Source organism: Myotis yumanensis, unplaced genomic scaffold, assembly GCF_028538775.1.
Source record: "Myotis yumanensis isolate MYYU_CA2020_CCGP unplaced genomic scaffold, mMyoYum1.0.hap1 SCAF_18, whole genome shotgun sequence".
Taxonomy (NCBI): domain Eukaryota; kingdom Metazoa; phylum Chordata; class Mammalia; order Chiroptera; family Vespertilionidae; genus Myotis; species Myotis yumanensis.
The window spans coordinates 34348224-34370175 of record NW_027223769.1 but is presented as its reverse complement, the minus strand read 5'-3'; the positions used below and the strand labels follow the sequence as shown (position 1 = coordinate 34370175).

The 21952-nt window shown below is 49.0% G+C and overlaps 3 protein-coding genes across 3 annotated transcripts in view; 1 reads left to right on the top strand and 2 right to left on the bottom strand.

Moving 5' to 3' along the window:
- KIFC3 (kinesin family member C3) overlaps window positions 1-21952 on the bottom strand; it is a 268780-nt gene that overhangs the window by 3794 nt on the left and 243034 nt on the right. The window lies entirely within an intron of this gene.
- CIAPIN1 (cytokine induced apoptosis inhibitor 1) lies at window positions 53-10914 on the bottom strand. Its single transcript, XM_070398932.1, has 9 exons — window positions 10823-10914; window positions 8390-8564; window positions 7529-7681; window positions 6049-6125; window positions 4264-4432; window positions 2523-2596; window positions 1550-1665; window positions 804-885; window positions 53-260 (listed from the first exon to the last, which is right to left on the bottom strand). The coding sequence occupies exons 2-9, from the start codon at window positions 8544-8546 to the stop codon at window positions 150-152; spliced, it is 939 nt and encodes a 312-aa protein (XP_070255033.1). The 5' UTR covers window positions 8547-8564; window positions 10823-10914; the 3' UTR covers window positions 53-149.
- COQ9 (coenzyme Q9) lies at window positions 10950-21901 on the top strand. The gene is made up of 9 exons (XM_070398931.1): window positions 10950-11026; window positions 13406-13574; window positions 14949-15084; window positions 16715-16857; window positions 17123-17207; window positions 18593-18697; window positions 20384-20539; window positions 20864-20917; window positions 21237-21901. The coding sequence occupies exons 1-9, from the start codon at window positions 10960-10962 to the stop codon at window positions 21270-21272; spliced, it is 951 nt and encodes a 316-aa protein (XP_070255032.1). The 5' UTR covers window positions 10950-10959; the 3' UTR covers window positions 21273-21901.

The window sequence follows — 21952 nt, the reverse complement described above, 5'->3', positions numbered from 1 at the left end:
ACAGCAGCACTGCACACCCCTGCACCCCACAGCCGGCTTCACTCTGCCTGAGCCCCTCCCTGCAAACGGGTTTCGGAGAGAGGGAGCCCATGCAGAGACAGGGTCTGAGGCAGGAGTGGCCGGAGGAGCCGTGTGCTCGCGGGTCCCTCCTAGGCATCGCTGAGGTTGCTGTTGCTCAGGAGCACCTGCTCCCCGGGCTTGAAGGCTGGCATCCCGAGGTAGGGGCAGCTGGCGCAGCGGAAAGCGTCGCCCAGGTAACACTGTGGACATAATAAATATACAATGATATATTGTAATATACTGGCGAGACCATCATACGGGGAGCTTATGCCAGGAATAGGGGCTAGGACGGGATCCCTAATTTCATGTTATGGCCTCAGCGGCTGAAGGAAATGGCTGGGCGCATCTGTAGGTCCCCTGAGGGCCCAGACACAAGAGTTTTAAAGATCTCTGGTCCTATGAGAACAATGGCCTAGAGAAGCTCCTTAGGCCATATTTCTATATTCTCAGCATTCAAGTACCAGCTGAGCTCAGCCAAACGGCTGAATAACCTCAGGTCCACCAGGAAGCAGGAAGGGACAAAAATAAGAAACAAGAGCCCCAGCCTGGGCATGAGCATGCTGACCCTCTCTTAAGAGATAACCGTGCTGCCCCATGAAGACCTACATACATGTTCTCACGTGTTCACCAATGACTGAAATATTGGGCAGGAAGTTCCCTACAGCGGGAGCTAGTCTGTGTGGAGTTCAGGATGTCGCCCGAGACCGCTAAGGATTTGGGGAATACTAAGCAATGATACTTACGTTCCCACAAGCCGACTTGGGTTGGGAGCTCTTCTGTTCCCGGGAATTCTCTTTTTCCAGTTCTTCAGCAAGGCCACACGTGCTGGGGAATCAGCAGCTGATGAGTGAGACTGGCCACCACCCAGAAACTCCAAATCCTGGCAGTACCAAATGTACGCACTTTCCTCTTCATTCCTTCCCACTGACTTCCCAGGAGTTGCTCTGCGAGATTCTCATAGAAGCCAGAGCAGAGGGCCCTGTCGATCTTTCTTCCCTGGGAGCCTTCTGAGATATGGGCTATCCGTCCTTCCTTGTCTACTCAGGTTGGGGCTTACTCTTCAGTCCTTCACAAATAATATATTGTCTGGAGATTCACATGTAGGTGGTTAAACTATCCACCTACATGTGAAAACTGGTTGAGCATCAACTTATGAATCAGTTTGATTCCCAGTTAGGGCACATGCGTGGGCTGTGGGCTCAGCCCCCAGTAGGGAGCGTGCAGGAGGCAGCTGATCAATGATTGTCTCTCATCATTGATGTTTCTATCTCTCTTCCTCTCCCTCCCTCTCTGAAATAAGCATGCAGAGGTGGCTGCTAAGGTACCAGTAATATCTCTGGTTCTTAACCTGGTGAGGTGTACCTGGTGTTCATTTTACTGTTCTTTAGAATGTACCTGCAGGAAGACTCTGCTGTAATTACACAGAGCACTGTGACTGCAGGGACGAGAAGCCTGGAAGCACCTGGAATCTGCTGCGGGCAGCACTCACCAGTTCTTGCAGGCCTTCCTCTTCTTCCCTTCTCCGCAGGAAGGGGCCCGCAGGGAAGCTGGGTCTGGCTTCTTCAAATCCTCTGGATCCAGCAGCTCATCTGAGTCAATGAGATCCTGGGGAGTGTTGGAAGCAGTTGGTGACACATCCATACTCTCTGCTAAGGAGAGGCGGAGGTGGCCACAGGCGGAGGCAGCAGGTTTACCGCCTGTGTAAGAAGGCGCCCGCCATCCTCCTTCTGGTTGATGCTCGAGTCAGGGCTGAGCACCACAGAAGATGCACTAGGCTGTGAGGGGACTGGGAACCGATTTACACTGGGAACAGCTGATAGCTGGTAAATGAAAAATACTTCAATAAACACTGCCTTTATAATTATTCAAGTGTGTGGATACATTTCTGGGTTACCCTGTATGTATAAGAAGGCCTGTCAGGTGAAAAGGGGAATAAAATATTTTCTCTAGAATTTCAGAGAAAAGGGCCAATATGATACACATGTTGTGTAATTCTTTGATAAACGTGTGGACAGGTAACCTGTAAGTTCTGAGGGCACGAGCCTACTTTGCTTGCCACTATAACTTCGATAGTTGGAGAAGTGAACAACTTTGTTATGGAAGCACCGATCAAAGATGGAGTATTGCTTTGAAGACAGCGAGTGTCAGTGACTTGGCCAAAGGAGCCAATAAAAACATTTCAGCTCACAACTCTTTTCAAGTTTGCACATGCCCACGAGCGTCTTTAATGTATCGCCTGAATTAAGAACAGGAAAATCTGTGGGGAAAACATGCTGAAAAGAAATGTCAAAGGCCACTAATGGGGAGGTTCCTCCTAATTGAGAAATGCCGGTGATAGGCACAGCCTCAATGCTGGGCTTTAAACACCTTCACACCTACGAGTCCAGAGAGGCCACTCCAAACCAGAAACCTCATCCCCAACGTGGGGCCTAAGGGAAAGCTATCAACAGGTGCTGACTCACCATGCTCTCATCCTCCATGTCATTGGCCGAGAGGGTCCAGAGTTTGGCAGCTGCAGGGTCCACAGCAGGCTTCACTGAGTCCAACCAAAAAAAGAAAAAGAGCTCCATTAAGAAGCCTAAACAAACTACAAGTGAACCTAAGTGCTTTCTATTGAGACTTTGTGCAGAGAACATACTGGACCGAGAGTCAAAAGACACGGGTTCAAGGCCCAGCTCTACCACTTACAAAAGGCAGGACCTTGGGCCGATGGATCACTGTGATAGTCACAGAAGCCATCCTTTTTAAAAAAATTGCTCTGTACCAGACATTATATGAAGCATTTCACATACATCATCTCATTTAATCCTGCTAATAACAACCTTAGGAGGGAAGCCGCGGTCATCCTAATTGCACAGCTAGAAAGCAGGTTTGGACACTTAGGCCACAAAGCCACATATGCCATTCTGTCTAATGCTTTCACTTCCACTCTACACTGCTTTCTCCTCTTTCTCTTAGTTTCCATCCTCAGAACACGGACTAATGGTACTCCGTACACCTACTGCGGGTGATTGAAGATGAATGAGAATGTGACAAAAAGCATGATGAACACACAGCTTCAGCCTCACATAAACCTGTTACACACAAGAAAACAAGCTCTGGAGCTGATGCTGGCAGGGTAACAAATCGGTGGCGAAAACCTCACACTTCCTGAGTTCCTCTACAGGACAGGAGAGCCCAAGAAGGGCCAGAAAAGGGCTGAGATCCCAATTCAGTGTGAGGCCTGTCACCAAATGGGCCTGGGGGTAAGAGCACCCCCTAGTGATCACTGCCACAACTGCATGCTCGGACCTTCCACTGGGCAAACTGCTCATCTGAGCTGTTCCCACCATACGGGGCTATGAACCCAAAGGTTAGGATTCCCAAGGGTTTCTTGAAGGTGTAAGCTGGACAGTCAAAACAGAGTTGTGTGACCAGACGTATACACCTTTGCACACCTCAGAGCTGGGACAATTTTCCTAACCTGGGCGTTAAAAAACAGCGATAGGAAATGCAAAGCAGGGTGGGGAGTGTAATTTTCTGAGCAGAAGAAATGTTTTTACAAGTGTCTTAGGATCCTCAAAGGAAGAAAAGCTAACTCTATTGGCACAAAGGCAGAGGACACATGGGAAGAGGAGCAGGGCACTCCTATCTATCATGACACCACCATGAGGTCTCCTGGGGATAAATATCAAAATTCTGGGGCCTGGAGAGACTTCAATAACTAAGCTCTGTGACTCAGGCCTCTAAAATCCGGAGACCTCGCCCAGCCGGTGTGTCTCAGTGGCTGAGCATTGACCCATGATTCCCCGTCAGGGCACATGCCCAGGTTGTGGGCTCCATCCCCAGTAGCGGGAGTGCAGGAGGCAGCTGACTGATGATTGTCTCTCATCACTGATATTTCTCTCTCTCTTCCTCTCTTTGAAATTAATAAAAACAACAACATAATAAAATCTGGAGGTCTCAGTGTCCTCCAGTGCAGAAGGGCTGAACTAGATAATATCTAGGCGTTAGTTCTGTTGCGACCTGAAAATGCCTAAGATAATAGTACAATAAGCATTCTTCCATTTTTAGAGGATTAGTTCTTCCTTAATTTCTTCCATTTGGAAATGACAGAAATTAAGGAAGGACTAATCCTCTAAAGATCTATCACGTCATTAAGATCTTTGGCTCAATTTCTAATGTGTCCTTCAGGCCTATTCAGACAAGAACGTCCAGTCTTACCCGAAGGAGAAGACTTCTTGGCAGTAGAAAGCTTAAGTTGACTAGAAGAACCCACTTCAAAGTTGGGTTTTTTGCCTGTGATTTGCACAGAGACCAAACTGTCACTATGGTAACCCAGATGTTCTTGCACAGACTGTATCTCCTCAGGGCTCAAGGACTCCCGATGCAGCTGGAATTCAAGATATAAAAGGATCAGGCCACACTCCTTCTACAAAATGATGTTCCAAGCCCACCTACATGGGTATCAAATCCTAATTTCTGTGTTTCAAGTCAGCAGTCGCCAACCTTTCGGACCTCACGGACCACTAGTGTCCACGGGTTGGCCATCACTGCTCCAAAGGTTTCCTTAAACCAGTGGTCACCAACCTTTCGGACCTCTCGGACCTCACGGACCACCGGCTGGCGACCGCTGTTTTACGTAGTACACAAGATAACAGCATGAGTAACGGACATCACCTCATGGTCACATCAGCTTCTCACTGGTCACAACCCTAGAGTGTAACTTTTGTCTACATTTTTACTTTGGGCCTATTTTAAACTTTGGAAAGTTTTAAAACTTTCCAAAGTTTTAAAACATTATCAAATATCTATTAGGCATAAGGCACTGTGCGATTCATTGTGAGGGTTGGGTGAGTATCGTGAAGATGAATCAGACATGGCCTGTTGAATAGGATCTAAGCCTGTGGCGGGGAAGCAGACCCACCATAAAGACAGTAAAATTTAGATCCTGAGAGGAAAAGAACCACAGGGGGAGGGAAATGCTTCCTATGTGCCTTGGGAAGTAGCAGCAGACAGTAAAAGTAAAAAAACGGGTGGGGGTGCTGTGTCATTAAAACAATAATAACCTTGTGTCTAACAATTATAGAATGGTTAAACGAACCACAGCCCACCTGTAGCACTGACTACTGTTACATCATGAGATGGGTAAATGTCCAAAAAGCTAGCGACCTAACTATGTATACATATGACCTTACTGACATTAAGTAATGACATATGTATATACGTGTGTGTGTGTGTGTGTGTGTGTGTGTGTGTGTGTAGCTGCAAATCCATAATAAACGGTTTCCTCTGGGGAGAGACGTGTGAGCAAGGACTGGGATGTCATCACTTCATATTCAACATTCTTTAGCATTAACTGAATTTTTGTGAGCATTCCTTATTTTAGAATAAAAAACGGAAAAACTTAAACTAAAAAGAAAAATAAAGAGTGGGCATGAATAAATTAAGGTCTTCAGTCATGTAGCAAATCAGTGGTATAATGGCTCTCACTTTATTATTCTACCTCACACCTAAGAAAATTTCAACATCAGAGAAGAATGTAGAAATATAAACACCTCTATTTAATTAAAATATTTCTACTGAACTGTCAAAAATGGGGTTTCCCCTCCAACCTCTACCAGCTGCCCACCAAATATCCGAGGATGACCTAGGTGACTGCCCTTCCCTGGGGCCTAGGACTGGCGGCCACTAAGAGATCTGTGCTCCACTCTGCGGCCTCAGCGGGCAGCACCACTAACCAGCACTGAGACCAGAATATGCCCCCACCCACCTGGGCCCTAGCTGAGCCTCTTCGGGGGGACTATCCCAGAGGTTTTGTCCCTGGAGGCTTCACGTATCTCACATGCAAAGCACTTCCCAGCTTAGTTCCTAGTCTAAGCGAACTGACCACCTCCCCTTCAGGGCTGGTATTTCCCCGGTTCTCTCTGTATTGTCTACGAAGAGGTACATACTAGGTTAGTGACCCAGGGTTAGGTTCCCGGCAAAGAAGGCTGTCTCCCAACATACCTCTTTCACCTCCACAAGACCAGACAGAGTCAGGGCCGAACACAGCTTAGACGCCGTCTTCACTTTGCTATCGTTAACTGCCAAGAGGAAAACCCCAATCAGCAGCTTTATAGGTGAAAGCAGGAAAAATAATAAAGGCTCTATCCTGTTTCGGTCATCAGGCATTAGAACAATAATAACCTTTTCTGTTTAATGTACATACATTTTGGTGATATTTTAATTTGACTTGGTTATTCAAAATTCTCTTACCAGTACTCTTAAGTTTCAGATAGTAATTCCATTATTGTTTCTTATAGATCTTTGCTTCTTGGAAATACCAAGCCTTCCAGGGTTGTTAGATAATGATTAGAAAGAGGCTTAGAAACTCTAACGTAACAATATTGTGTTATCTTTTTATACTTCTGACAAAAGACACTGTGTTTAGTCACCCAACGTTTACATTCCCAGCAACGTTTTTATATCCCCACATAAACATCTTCATACACTTCAAAATATTTTCATTTCTATTGGTGAAATAAGTCATCACATTTTGATGCAAAGTCTGGTTAACAAATGTTAAAATTCAGAATTATATAATTTCTTGACACTTTACCACTTGAACAAAAAAGAGAGGTTTTTATTTCCTGAATTCCATCATAGTTTCCCATGAATCAATAATTACCTCATCACTCCCACATTTCCAGTCACTGTATTTCACCTACAACTATGGATGTACAGGATGTTTAGACAGTTCAGAGATGTCTCGAGAACCCACCAACCTCACTTCCCCCCTGGTAACATCTTACACGATTCTAATACAATATGAAGACCAGGAAGCCGACACTGATTGTCCACAGAGCTTATCCAAATTTCACCAGATTTACATGCACGTGTGTGTGCATATGTGTGTGTGGTTCTAGGCAATCTTAGCACACGTGTAGCTTAGTGTAACCAATTACCACAATCAAGATATAGAGTGTTCTCTGACCATAGGAGCCCCCATACTAGCTCTTTACAGCCTCACACACCACCTCCCAGGCAGTCACCAGTTTGTTCTCCATCACCTGTAACTTTGTATTTCAGGAATGTTGTATGAGCGAAATCAGACAGCATGTGACCTTTTGAGACTGGCTTTTTCACTCAGCATGATTCCCTTGGGATTCGTCCAAGGGGTTTCACATATGAAGTTTGTTCCCTTTTATTGCTGCATGGTTTCCCATGGTATAGACATAGCAAAGGTTAACCGTTCGTTCACCTGCTGAAGGACCCAGCCATGTTCAGATAGGCAGTTTCCTTCTATTTTACTACCTACTGGGTCAGAGATCATACATTTCTTCAGATGTGTAGCTTCAGATTTTTTACAATAATGTATATCTAATGATAAGATCAGCTGTAAGAATATTGACCTCCAAATGGTAGCTCCTGCTCAGAGAGATGCCGCAAGCATAGGCACAGATGCAACCCTGTGAAAGTCCCATCTTTCAGACGAAGGCTTCCTTACCTACAGCTGTCTCCACTGGCTCTTTCAGAAACAGACTTCCCCCAGGCCGAAGGATCCGGGCCATCTCAGCCAGAACCTCAGCACTGTGCAGAGTGCAGCTTCCAGGAATTGCACCCGCTAGAATAACGTCAAAGCTAGATTCTTTGTGTGCAGCTGAAAAGAAGGAAGACGGTGTCAGCAATCACCTGGACGCCAGGAGCTGTCTTGCAAGCCCTCCGAGCCCCCACCAAGGCCACGCCTGGCCCTGTAGAATGCACACCCACCCGTTCAGCAAATGTGATTAGATCACTGTTACTAGTAAGAGGGGTAAGGACACTGCTGCCCTGCTCTCCCCCAGTCTTACTACTTTCATATCCTCTGATATGCTTGTGGGAAGAAGTCAAAGAGGAAACTGAAGAGTGAGTGGCTTTAAAAGAAAAAGTGGCGTAGCTAAGAAAGAAACAAGAACATGCTATACAAATCAACCACACTCCTGAGTCCACTGTATCTCAACTGAAAACAGTAGGGTGACAGGCCACTGCCATCATGTGCCACCCAAACAAAAACTCGGTTATCTTTTTTTTTTTTTATATATATATTATTGATTTTTTACAGAGAGGAAGGGAGAGGGATAGAGAGTTAGAACCATCAATCAGCTGCCTCCTGCACACCCCCCACTGGGTACGTGCCCGCAACCAAGGCACATGCCCTTGACCGGAATCGAACCTGGGACCCTTGAGTCCACAGGCTGACGCTCTATCCACTGAGCCAAACCAGTTAGGGCAAAACTCGGTTATCTTATCAGAAGTGCAGCACTCCCCTTGAAAGCTCCCCGCTTCCCCCCACCCCGACCCTGTAAAGACAACCTGGGTTGGTACTTACATTGCAACAGCTGGTTGATGTTTTCCACAGACACTCGGCCCTCACTGCCGGTTAACGCCTGAAGCTTTTCCACCAGGTCTTTCAGAGCCTCCAGCGGGGAGGGCTTATCCCAGACCACCGCCACGGACTGGCCAGCCGAGATCCCAAAGTCTGCCATCCCTGCTGTGCTGCACACCTAGAACCACCGGGCAAAGGAGAGTCAGGACTGAGCAGAGACGAAAGCGCAATTTCACCCATGAGGCACCATCGAATTGATTAGAATCACAACCTAATTCTGACCGGGAATGCGGACCACGTTAGAGCATCTTCCTGTCAATACCAGTGTGAATAAATGAACGAGCTCATTATCCCAAGGTTTCATAACCCCAACATACCCCAAAAGCAGGCGGCTTCCTCAGAGCACCCTGACTTGGCAGTCAAGTAAAGAGCTTGAAGGCAGAAAGTTATTTCCTCTCTGATATGAGACAGCTCAGCTTGACCAGAATATATAACAGGCAGGACACTAATTAGGCAGAAGTATGACTCAGCAAGAAAGGCAAATAAATTGGCAGACAACCCAACCACAAGCTTAATGTGTGTGTTTTTTTAAAGAGACAAGTTATTAGGGTTGGCAAGTTGAATATTTTCCCTTTCAGCAAAATATGATCAATGTATCAGTGATCAACAATTTCTACTATGTCTTTCTTTAACATTTAGTATAGCCAGGGTGTTTAAAAACACGTTACATACATTATCTCAATGGAATCTCAGAAACACCTTAACCTAGGCATTATTCCCATTTGACAGCCAGGAAACTGAGGCCTCTGACTCTGCCCAGGTCACACACTAGTAAGTGTTGTGTGGATATAGTAAGAGCTGGGGTTTGAATCCAAGTCCATATGACTGTAAAGCCAGGGCTTTCATCCTACGGAAATTTCCCCGCATGGGTCAACTTTCTCTTCCACTTGATACTCAGGCGAGTATAGAATGAAATCGGGTCAGGAGATAGCACAGTACTCAGTTCCTCCTTTCTTTCTTAAATATTAATGCCACAAACAAAAGAGGCTCATCTGAAGATAAATGGACAGAACTCAGAAAAAAACAACAACCCGTAGAGCAGTGCTTTATGGAACTGGAGAGATGGGTGTGAAATTTTAACATTTGGGGGGTTTTGGCTTAGGAGGGCTTCGCCCACACTCGTGCAGGGGAGACCAAAGTGATATGCAAAGACTCAGGTTGGCAAGGCGTGTGCGAAACAGACACAAAGACCAGGCAGGGTCTGACCGCAAACACAAACTTGACAGAATGACTCGTTCAGCTCCTGGCACCCCTACTCCTCCACCCATCATCCTCCTAACTTGAAGATTCTCTGACAACAGAAACCCTGGCGCGGCTCTGCCAGGACAGTGGTTTGAGGCCAGTCCGTGACCTTCCGGGGTCACCCAGGGCTTGGCACTCCGTGTCTGAATGAACGCCACCAGCCTTTTCCAAAGCTGCAGATCCTACAAATCACCCGGGCCTGGGCTTGTGTTAAAACCGGACTCCTGGACGAGACCCGCATGCAATGAATGAACCAAACCTCCAGGAGAAAGGCCTGGGCATCCGACCGACCTGCAAGCATCTTCTGTGGTTCTTCCCATCTGGCAAGTTTGGGAAATACCTGATTAGAACCAACTCATCACCTCGGAGCAGTGGTTCTCAACCTTCCTAACGCCGCGACCCTTTAATACAGTTCCTCATGTTGTGGTGACCCCCAACCATAACATTACTTTCGTTGCTACTTCATCACTGTAATGTTGCTACTATTATGAATCATCATGTAAATATCTGATATGCAGGATGTATTTTCATTGCTACAAATTGAACATAATTAAAGCATAGTGATGAATCACAACAACAATATGTAATTATATATGTGTTTTCCGATGGTCTTAGGCGAACCCCGTGAAAGGGTCGTTCGACCCCCAAAGGGGTCGCGACCCACAGGTTGAGAACCGCTGCCTTAGAAGTTCAGGAAAATCACTGGCTCAAAAGTACAACCTGGAGGTTCCCCCGACGACCGAAACGAAACGCCTTCCGTTCGAGACGTGGGACTGAGGCCCAAGGTCACAACAGCTGGCTCCGGGCAGAAGGGGGTCTCCCACCCCGGCCTCCGGGACCCCAGCCCCGGCGCTTCCTCCCGACCGCTGTCCCTGGGGCCTCGGCCGAGGCAGGCGGTCCAGGAAGGACCAGGGCCACAGCGCCAGGAGCCCGCGGCCGACAAGACCGGTCCGGCCCCTCACGCCGGATTCTCAGGGCAAAAGCCCGCCATGGTCCTCGGGGAGGTGGCCAAGGCTAGTTCCCACCAAGTGACACGACTGGGACGAGGACACGGGAGGGTCTGGGGACGAGGGTGGGCCGGGAGGGGACGACCAGGGGAGGTCGTGTTCTTGGCGCCACCGAACCAGCGCTTACCTGGTACCCGGGACGCCCTCCCCGCTTCTCCGCAGCCGCCGGCTCCGCTCAGGCGCTTCTCGCGAGAGGCGGGGGCTCCCGCGGAGCGTGAGGGCGGAAGTGGTTGCGCTGACGTCGGAGACGTGCCCGCTCCCAAGATGGCGGCGGTGTCCAGCGCGTTCGGCCGTGCGGGCTGGAGGCTCCTGCAGCTGCGGTGCCTGCCCGGTGAGGGGGGCGGCCGAGCCGGGGAGCGGCGGGGAGCGGGGAGGAGGCGCGAGGCCGACCTGGGCTGGGTGCGGGGCGGAAGAGGCCGTGGCGGCGGCTCGCGAGCAAGGTGAGGTGAAGGGCACGGGCGCGGGGCCGCCGGCGTCCCGGGATGGAACGGGCCGTCTGGCTGGGCTTCTGCCCCGAGTCAACAGATGCGAGGGGCCAAGAGCCGCGGAGCAGGGCCTCTCCCTCCCATTTAATGGGCTTAACGAAGCCCCAGAGGGGGCTGTGGGCGCCCAAGGTCACCCAGCTCGTGGTTGCGGAACTCGGCCCCCGTCTCCTGAGTCCCTTGCGAGGGCCCAGGGCCGGGAACACTGGAGGGACAGAGGTGGCGGCGACCGGAGAGAGCACCTTGGCCTCCGTTTCCGGTCAGTCAGCGCCCCCCCACGTCGGTAATTCTGCGATCCCCTTGTGCCACCTTGGCCGCTATGTAGTCAGGATTTTTGTTTATACATCCGAGTTCTTAAAAAGACAGGCGTTTACTTAAAAGAGGAAACTTTGTATCATGGGCATAAATGGACTAGACCCAATGTGACACGTTGACAAAAATACATAGCTAATAAACATTCTCCTGCATTTCACCTAAACTCTCCTACATCACAGTGGCCCCTCCGAGTTCCTTCAGAACCTCCCTTGTCCTCTTCAAAGTATTATGGATAGTCGCTCCCTTTTTTCTAAACATACACTAAAACGCTGGTGTTTTCACACCTATCGTGCTGTGTTTTTTAAATCATTGTTCCCCGAGGGGGCTCATAGATTTTTTTTTTTTTAAATGATGCCCTTTTGTTGTTTCTATACAAAACTCCAAACAAAATATGTTTAGTAAAAGCAATGCCTGTGACCCAGCAAATCCACTCCTAAGTATTTACAAATCCCAGAAGAAATGAAAGCATTATGTCCACAACAAGGTTTGTACAAGTACGTTCGTAGCAACTTCGCTGATAATAGCCAACCCTGAGCCAGCCCAGGTGTCCATCCGCTGAAGAGTGTATCCTCACGGAATACTACTCAGCAGGAAAAAGCAACCTGCTGGTTTACACAAAAAGCATAGCTCAACCTAAACAATGTGTTCAACAAAAGTCACATAAAAATGACATGCTGTACGGTTGTATTTAGATGAAGTGCTAGGACAAGCAAAACTAGACGGGAAAATTCAGAACTGTGGGTAGGGAACGACTGGGAAGGAACATGAGGGACCTTGCAGGGAGGTGATCACCTCTAGATGGGGGTTCAGGTTATATAAGTGCATTTGTCAAAATTCAGAATTGGCACGTTTCAGACTTTTGCATTTCATTGTATATAAATATCTCAATAAAGGAACAGAAAATATTAAACTCTAGTTCATAGAGGCACGGTGAAATGTTTAGAGATGAAGAATACTGAGGTCTGCAACAAAGTATCAAAATACAAAATGGATTAAAGAAGAGTGTGATGGCTACATATAGAGTATCTGCATGGTGGATATGGGCGTTCATGCCACAATTCTTTCAACTTGTTTGCAATGTTTTATAATACACTGTTGGGAAAGAAAAAAGTATGGAGTGGTGCTTTTCCAAAAGCCCTTTTCTAATGTGAATGAAGGGGGTGTTGCAATATTGCAGATGAGAAAGCAGGCATCATATAAACACTGGGGGTCAGTACTCAGACCTTCTAATTTCTAATCCAGCGCTCTAGCCATAATATCTATAATAATAAAAGGGTACTATGCTAATTAAACTGGACGTCATTCCGGACGTCCTTCCTGATGAAGCCGGCCGGAGGGAAGCCAGCTGGGTCCCAGGTGCCTGCTAGCGGCTGGAAGGAAGCAGCCCGGGCCTGGGTCCCAGGTGCCTGCTGGCAGCCAGAGGAGGGAAGCAGCCCGGTCCCGGGTGCCGGAGGGAAGCCGGAAGCTGGTGCCGACAGCTGGGGGAAGGAAGGCCTACTCTTGCATGAATTTTTGTGCATTGCGCCTCTAGTATAAAGGTGAAACATTTCCAAGTCATTGTTGCTTTTTGTTTCAGCCCCACTCCCATGGAGCAAGTAGTAGAAATTATTACTCTTAATTTGCCTACTTTAAACTCACAGCGATGAAATGGCTTGCACATTACCACACAGCTAACAAATGATAGAAACAGGCCTAGAAGCAGGTCTTCTGTTTTCTGGCTCAGACTCTTATCTCCACGTCATGTCTCAAGGTTGCCAATTTACCCTGAATTTTGCCTGAGACCCAACACTTGGATAAGTGGTGCTGAAGGGGACTCTGCCCTCTTGCCCTCCCCCATCCCTTGTACCACGGTAGGTCTCAAAGGGTCTTCTCTGGTGAGTGTCACCAAGTGACCAGTCCCGCTTCTGTTTCAGTGTCCCGCTGCCAGCCAGCCCTGACGCCACGCGCCTTCCATGCGTCAGCTCTGCAGCTGAGGGCTTCAGATGAGCAGAAGCACCGACCTCCCCCTCCTTTTTCTCAGCAACATTCTGAGACGCAGGGGGCGGAAGAACCCAGTCCGGAGTCTTCTCGTCCACCCCCCAGGTAGGCACCACCTGTCGACCCATTTCGGGCCACTGCGTGCTTGGGTACATCTGTTCTCCTTCCTCTCTCCTCTCTTCTTTCTCACCTTTCATCATGATCAGACTATCTTTGAAAGGAACCTCCTGTTTTTTTTAATGAAAATGGTGCCTGTACGTTGTAAAACATCTAAACAATACAAAGAAGTTCGCAGAAATTACTGGAAATCACAGATCCAGAAATAACTCTGCCAACATTTTTGTTAATACCTTTTTAGATGTTTCTGTAAGCATATTTCATATGTAAACTTACGTATATAATAATGGTTAATTACAGCCCTGGCCTCTATGGCTCAGTTGGTTAAGGCGTCATCCTGTGAACTGAAGGGTTAAGGGATCAATTCCCGGTCAGGACACATACCCTGATTGCTAGTTCGATCCCTGGTTAGGGTACCTATGGGAGGCTACCGATCAATGTTTCTCTCACACATTGATGTTTCTCTCTTTCTCTCCATCTACCTTCCTCTCTCTTTCTCTCTCTCTCTCTCAAATCAATAAAAACATCCTTAGATAAGGATTTAAAATAACAATAATCATGATTAATTATATGTGTTCTTTCAGAATCTGTTTTTTCACTCTGAATACATTTTTAATGTCTTTTCACGGTCATTATTTTAGTAATTGCATAATATTCCAGCAAATGGTGGTACCAAAGTTTGTTTAACTTGTCTTTTATTGATGAATATTTAGATTTCCTTCACTGGTATGAAAAATAATGTGATAAAGTGTGTGGTTCTCTCAGCAATGGCAGCACTGAGTCAAACGATATGCACATGTAGCATTTTGTTACATATGTGGGGCCAAATTGTCCTCTAGAAACATAATTTCCATTTCCATTAGATATTTTTTTCTTAATCCTACCACTGAGGAGTTCCTCTAGCTCTGAAATTAAGTATCCCCAGTCATTATTCTGGTCTCCTGATTAACATACTTTTCATTTCAGTTCAACAAATATTTTTTTGAGAATCTACTTTGTGCCAATCCCTGTGGATAATATGACCATTGTTTCAGACCTCATGGCATTACCGTCTGGTGCAAATACAGATAAAGAAACTGTGCTGAGGGCTAGAAACAGGGAATCCTGGGAGCTGCAGGAGCATGTGACGTCCTCGCTCACTGCTGCCTGCTCTCAGTGAGCATACGGGAGGGGAAGGATGATAGAGGTTTTACCTTGTTGGCACTGCGATACCAATACACAAACGCAAATATCCTCCCAACACGTGCTTACTAACTAGTAGCTATGGTTTCTGGTCAGGCTCATTTTGCACTCGAGGCAGCAGGCAGGAGGATGAGGTGTGCAGGGCTCTGTCCCCATGTCTCCCTCGGATTTGGGTCTCAGGTACACAGACCAGGCCGGCGACGAGGAGGAGGACCATGAGAGTGAGGAGCAGCTGCAGCACCGCATCCTGACAGCAGCCCTGGAGTTCGTGCCTGCCCATGGGTGGACGGCAGAGGCAATTGCAGAAGGAGCCCAGGTGTGTGTAGGTGAGGGCGGGGCAGCCTGACCAAGATCAGCCGGGAGGGAGTTCCATCAGCCAAAGTGCAGCCCAGCTTAGAACCCTCACCCCTGTAGGATTTTCTGGGTGTGTTTTTTGTGTGTGTTTTTTGCAGGGGGCGGCTCTTTATTAGTAAGGTGAAACTAGGTTCATTATAAAACTTCTTTTTACTATAAAAAGAATATAAGATGGAGTTGGTTCTTAGGAGTAAGGTTCTAAAGGCAGCCCGTGTAAAGAATTGCCTATGACAAAAAATGACCATATTTCATTGACTCTAAGTTGCCAGTGGTTGTAAGAAGCAACATTGTTGTATGCATCACTGAAAAAGGTAAATGCCGCCTTTAAACTGTGACGCATCATCAGTTGTACAATTCACACCGATTGTTTAAAATGAGAAATATGTGCATCTTAGACTTGATGAAATACGGTGTTTGAAAACGCCCAACAAGGCACCGCTTGGGAGAACAACACTGTATTTTTCTCAGTAAGTCTAATACATTTGCTCCTGCGTCGGAATAGACTGGCAGATTGCCGTCTAAAAGGGCTGTGTACTGCCACCAAAAGAGAGGCATTTCCCCACTCCCCACAGGGGGAGTTCCTAGTTAATGTTTGTGTTTTGTTCCGTTTTCTCCCCCTGTCTCTGCTGCTGTCAGGTTTCTGCCTCCAGCAGATGCACAGCAGTTGCTGTAGATGGGGAGTAGCAGGGATCTTTGTGGCTTTGTTAACTTCTTGACAGCTCATTAAAGAAAGCTTTGTTGTTGTTTTCCATTTTTATTTATTGATTTTAGAGAGAGGAAAGGAGAGAGAGAGAGAAACATCAGTTTGTTGTTCCACTTATTGATGCATTCATTGGTTGCTTCTTGTATGTGCCCTGACCAGGGATCGTTCCCACAACCCTGGCTTATCAGGGCAATAATTAACTGAGCTACCCAGTCAGGGTCTTGTTGTTTTTTGAACAACTAAGTGACTCAATTTCCAAGAGAGAAATTAAGTGAATTGGTAAGGGAAAAGGTTATGAGCATCTTCCCCAGCCCCTTATTATGTTAGTTAGGCCTCCAGGTTACAAGTGTCAGAGTTCCACTCTGACTGGCTCAAGCAAGAAGGAGTGTTTTGGCTCATTTAGTAACAAAAGTCTGGAAGTAGCTTGGGCACAACATTCTTGGGCTGTGGGGCTGGGGACTTTCTCTCCAGCATATCTGCTCCGAGTTCCTCTCTGTGCTCCCAGAAGCAGGAGATAATGTATGTAACCCTGGCTATACTATCAATCAGCAGGGCCTCCCATGCAGGACTAGGAGTGGCTCGGCAGCCCCCGTGGAGAGAGCTCCACGTTCCCATCCGTCGTAGCCAGAGTCCCAAGGCGGTTTCTCCAGGCCTGGGATTGCTCGCGTGCACATCTTTGAGATGGCTCTGTGAACTCCCTTCCAAGTCTTTGCAGCACACCAGGGGCTTGATGGAGTGTGGTTAGCTTCACCCACGTCTCACGGATGAAGAATGAAGAGTGGGGTGGCCCCCTGAAAACAAAGCTGCTGTTACTAGAAGAGGCACTAGTGGCGAGCGGGGAGCACATGTCCACTACACTTGCTGCCACCACTCTCTTCTTCCTCCGTAGTCTCTGGGCCTCTCCAGTGCAGCAGCCAACATGTTCGGGAACGATGGCAGTGAGCTGATCCTGCATTTTGTGACCCAGTGCAACGCTCGGCTCACCCAGGTGCTGGAAGAGGAGCAGAAGCTGGTACAGCTGAGCCAGGCAGAGTAAGTCCTGTGGCATTGTCGCTCGGGGTGGCAGCTGAGGCTCGAGTGACTCAGGCCCCACCAGCTGTCCCTAGAGGCCAGTCCAAGCAGAGCCAAGAGGCTCATTCAGCAGCCCTGCTGCGTCCAGGGGACTGACTCACAGGCAGCCGCCTGGCTCGGACAGCTGTCGGCAGGCCAGCGCCCGGAGCCAGCGGCCTCTCCCCCTGTGCTAGCACCGAGCCATGCCTTTGACCCAGAGACACATGTTTTCTTCTCCCTCTTCCAGGAAGAGGAAGACAGACCAGTTCCTGAGGGACGCGGTGGAGACCAGACTGAGAATGCTGATCCCGTACATTGAGCACTGGCCCCGGGTACAGTCCATATCCAGGCCCCAGGGCAACAGTGTCTTCAGATGGATAACGCCAGCACCTTCCACTCGGAGCACTGGGTGCTGTCAGGCCTCAGCTCACTGACCCCACGGGCCCAGGGCTGCTCCGGGCACGGGGCCGAGCTAGGTTTCAGATTGGGGGGTGCCAAAGAGAGTAACTCGGAGCCTTCTGTGTCTGGGTCCCTGAAGATGTGAGTGGCCTGGGTGCTGGATCGAGTCCTGGGGGGGGCCTTGGCCCACGTGTGCCCGCAGGTGTTCAGTGAATAGGAGTCCATGAAGGAGATGAGAAAAGGCAGCAGATTGTATTGGCCGTTGTCATGAACAGGCCTGTCGTGTTTCAGATCTCAGGGGACTGGCCTTCTTTTCAGATTGTCAGTGTGAGGCTTGAGGATTGGCGTTTTTATCCACGGGCTTTTCTGCTCTTCTCTGAAGCTTCCTTTTCCTCTTTCAAAGCATGTCACAGGGTGGGCCCTGCTCTCAGTTAAGCAGGTAAAGTTGAAGCACGTCAGAGGAACGCAGAGCCATCTGGTGCCCCCACCCAGCTGGGACTCTGTTGAACACGTCATTTCAGTCAGTCAGTGGACAGACACGAGAACACCCAGGCCGGGTGTGTAGAGAGCACGGCCGAGTTGAGCCTGCCTCCTGCCAGACCTGGCGCCTCGACTTGTTCCGCCTCACGGTTCAAGGGATAAAAACGAGTGCGTTAGGCTTGGCTGCCTGCTGGTGCAGCACGTTCCCTTCTGGGCTCCTGCACCGAGAGGACACTTCCCAGCCCATCCAGGACCTCTCTGTCCAAACCCCAGAGGCCCCGGCCGAGGACTTACAGTTGACAAAGTGGCAAGACCTTGTACTGTCAGGAGGTGGTGTCTGCTAATGGAGGAGTCTGGGTTGTGCCATTGCTTGTATTAGGTGAAGGATTAGTTTCAGATAACAAATCAACTTGAGTTGAGCAAAAGGTCATGGGGAGGAACTTATTGAGGTGCAGTGGGACAAGGGGAGGAACGTGACCTAGAATTTGGACCTAGACACCACCCCCAGATTCCCTTCCTATCTCTGCTTCTTCCTCCATGTGACTGCCCCATCCTCACTCTTAGTACTCAAGAGAGACCAGGCCAGACCCTCTGCTGTCTGCATTCCCAAGTCCACATGCTGGGGATTGAGGATCTGATTGGGCCAGGAGGGGAGGATGGGCCCTGGTCCCCATCGGCTGTGGTCAGGGTTGTTAGCCGCCGAGGGGGGTGGGGGGGGTGGGTCTCAGATGCGAGCTGGGCAAGCCCCCTCACGTAGGTCAGTGGAGAGGTGAGGCACCAGCCACCATGCGCGGTTGTCCCGTGTGCTGTACCTATCCCCCTGTCACTCTCCCTGCAGGCCCTCAGCATCCTCATGCTCCCTCACAACATCCCGGCCAGCCTGAGCCTGCTCACCAGCATGGTGGACGACATGTGGCATTACGCTGGGGACCAGTCCACTGACGTGAGTGCTTCTGCAGGCCCTCAGGGTACCGGGAAAAGCTTGGGTTGAGCATTTCTTCAACAAGTTTGTGAAATTTCTTTGATCACAAATCCCTTCAGGGGCCTGCAGCGCCATGCCCATCCTGGTAAGGAGAGGCTGAGGTATGAGGGAGGGCCCGCTACAAGCCACAGTGGGATCTAGGTCATCCCCATGACAGGAACCAATACTCCAGTCGCAAACCAACCTGCAGTGGTGACAAAAGACGTCAGAGGGCCTTGTGATTGGGCTGCTATTTTATAATGCCCCCCCCCCACCCCCATCTCCTAAAATTTATATTCTGCAGCAGAATTTCTCAGTGTGACTTTCATGAGACTGATTTTTTTTTTAATGCCATGGAGACACCATTGCTTTAAAAAGAAACTCCCACCCCCAGCCCATCCTGGCCTGCTTTGCTAAGAAATCAATAAGCCTTTAAACAGGCACCAGGAAAGAATATGACTTGTGAATGCTATTATATTTCTGTAAGGAAGTTTTTAAAATGTATACCTTTATAAAAAGAAATTAATAACCAGGCTGGGGAGGCAAAGAGATGCTTCCCCCACCCCGGCTCTAACATAGTGCTTTAATAAACTCCCCCCTGTGGGAATATACCAGCAACGGAGATGGTAGCAAAGTGAAATTAGAAAGCAAAGAAATTAAAAGAATAAAACACGAAGCAGCTGAGCCAGTGCTCTGAAGAGCAGTTTCCCAGGACAGTCGGCGTCGCTAAAGGACTTGCCTTTCAGCATCTCCTCGCTGTTCTCGCCGGTCCGTGATTTGCTCAGCCGTCACTTGCTGTAGAACACACTACAGTTTGCTCATAACTGGCTGACCACAGAGCCTCCCCGCACTTAGATGTCCTAAGACTTAGTCTTTTCACCAGCAGTTCCAAAAGGACCAGATGTAGCAAAGTCACCTGTGTGCTTAGTAAACTCCAGCCTCCAGCACTTCGGACCCACTGACTGAACGCTAAGAGGTTGGGCCCAGGGGCTTGCTTTTTAAAAAACATTTTTTTAAACCCTCATCTGAGGATATGTGTTTATTGATTTTGAGAGAGAGAGAGAGAGAGAGAGACATGGATGTGAGAAAGAAACATGGATCGGTTGCCTCCTGTATGCTCCCCAACCCAGGTATCGAACCCACAGCCTAGGTATGTGCCCTGACTGGAATTGACACCCTTTTAGTGCAGCGGTTCTCAACCTGTGGGTCACGACCTCTTTGGCGGTCGAATGACCCTTTCACAGGCGTCACCTAAGACCATCCTGCATATCAGATATTTACATTACGATTCGTAACAGTAGCAACATTACAGTTATGGAGTAGCAACGAAAATAATTTCATGGTTGGGTCACAACATGAGGAACTGTATTTAAAGGGCCAGAAGGTTGAGAACCACTGTTTCAGTGCATGGGACATCGCTCCAACCAACTGAGCCATCCGGCCAGGTTGGGAGCTTGCATTTTTAATTTCCCAGGTCATCCTGATGTACAGCCACGTGGTGGAACAATAGTGTTGTCCAGAGAGCCATATGTATCTTTCCATCTGTGAGGGAAAGGAGAAGTCAGGAGGAAGCCCCTGCGTGCCTGTGGCTTTGGGCAGAAACCACCCCCGATTGCCCTGCCCGCAGCAGTAGCGGTGACCCACCTGCCTGGGTGGTTTTCTTTGCAGTTCAACTGGTACACCCGCCGGGCCGTGCTGGCTGCTATCTACAACACCACCGAGCTGGTGATGATGCAGGACTCCTCCCCAGACTTCGAGGACACTTGGCGCTTCTTGGAAAACCGGATTAACGATGCAATGAACATGGGCCACACTGCCAATCAGGTAGTGGGGCTAGCCATTTGGGAAGCCTCCTCACCAGGCACCCCCTCCTCCTCAGGTCACAGCTGGGCACACTCTCTCTTGCGCCCCTGTGGCCTCAGCTGACAGTCCTGAGGGCCTTCCTAGGGAGCTGGGCTGGTTCTTCCTCATAGCAGCCTCTCCAAGAGCCACACTTGGCCCATTTGCGGCTGTGTTGTCTGTAGGCTCTTCCTCCAGTACACGGCCCTCTTGACTCCACCTGTTGGGACTAGTAGGCCTGCTGCTTTGTCCTACCTGTCTCACCTTTGCTTGTGGGGGCTAAGAGGACCTGACTCTGACTCCTTCTAGGTGAAGTCCACTGGAGAGGCACTGGTGCAAGGACTCATGGGTGCAGCAGTGACGGTGGGTACTTCCCTGCCCCTCCCTGCCCTCCCCCATCCCACTCTGGCCTGTGCTGTTTATTTAATGGGGACAATTACCTGACCCCAAGTAGTTTTTTAGCCTTCAAATGGAAAGCTTAAGTAATGAGACTGACAGCGGTGCAGTCCAACTCTCTTGATTCCAAATATCCCACCTCTTTATTTTCTACTGGCTGACTCCCTGGACCCCAGGACATCACATCACAGCCACGTGTGCTGCTTTGAAAATCCTGACCTCTCCCATGGAAGTCCTGGGGCAGGGCAAGGCCTTAGCACTCTCTCTGTTTCCACCCCTTTCTCAGCTCAAGAACCTGACAGGTCTGAACCAGCGCCGGTGAGCAAGAAGGGGTATAAGCTAGCGTGCCCAGAAGAAAACCTGCGGATATATTTAAAGGACATTGAACAGTATGAAGTGCCAGCACAGGACAGGACTCTGAGTCACCACCACAGCCACCTGGAAGCCACAGGGCACTTGATGATACAGTTGTAGCCCGGGAGTGGGCCACTTCCTCAGCTCCTAGTACCAAGCTGGCTTCCTGATGTCTTTCTGCAGTTGTGTGATTGACAACTGAGGCTCTCATCCAGCGTTCAAGCCACAGAAACCAGCACGGCCTGTCATGTCTCACAGGCACCTTGGTCATATCTTAACCTTCCTAGAATGCTCTCTGGGACTCCCAGGTCAGAGTCAGGGTCTCAAGCTACCCCTGTGGCAGCTGATCCACAGCACAGCACAGGCACGTGCACCCAGAAGTGTCCCTTGCGGCCTTTTTCCTCTCCAGCAGCCTGAGATACTGCACCTGGGACCCCCTCAGAAAGCTGCCACATGAGACAGGTGCCTGCTGGACAGTGGTTCACAGCCCGGCCCGGGGTGTGATCTCAGGCCTGGTGTCGCATTACACCAGCGTGCGTGCAGGCTTATTAGTGAACTTAGACTCTGTAATAATAATAATAAATATGTTTGAATCCATTTACTGTTGTGTAGTTAGTTTTCATCCAGACTATGGCAGGTACCCAAGAC

Coding starts and splice junctions, on each gene's coding strand:
- CIAPIN1 (XM_070398932.1), bottom strand. CDS start 8,546: ATGGCAGACTTTGGGATCTCGGCTGGCCAGTCCGTGGCGGTGGTCTGG. Junction 7,682..8,389: donor CATCAACCAGCTGTTGCAAT/GTAAGTACCAAC, acceptor CCTTCTTTTCAG/CTGCACACAAAGAATCTAGC. Junction 6,126..7,528: donor GCCAGTGGAGACAGCTGTAG/GTAAGGAAGCCT, acceptor TCCTCTTGGCAG/TTAACGATAGCAAAGTGAAG.
- COQ9 (XM_070398931.1), top strand. CDS start 10,960: ATGGCGGCGGTGTCCAGCGCGTTCGGCCGTGCGGGCTGGAGGCTCCTG. Junction 11,027..13,405: donor GCAGCTGCGGTGCCTGCCCG/GTGAGGGGGGCG, acceptor CTTCTGTTTCAG/TGTCCCGCTGCCAGCCAGCC. Junction 17,208..18,592: donor ACATTGAGCACTGGCCCCGG/GTACAGTCCATA, acceptor CTCTCCCTGCAG/GCCCTCAGCATCCTCATGCT.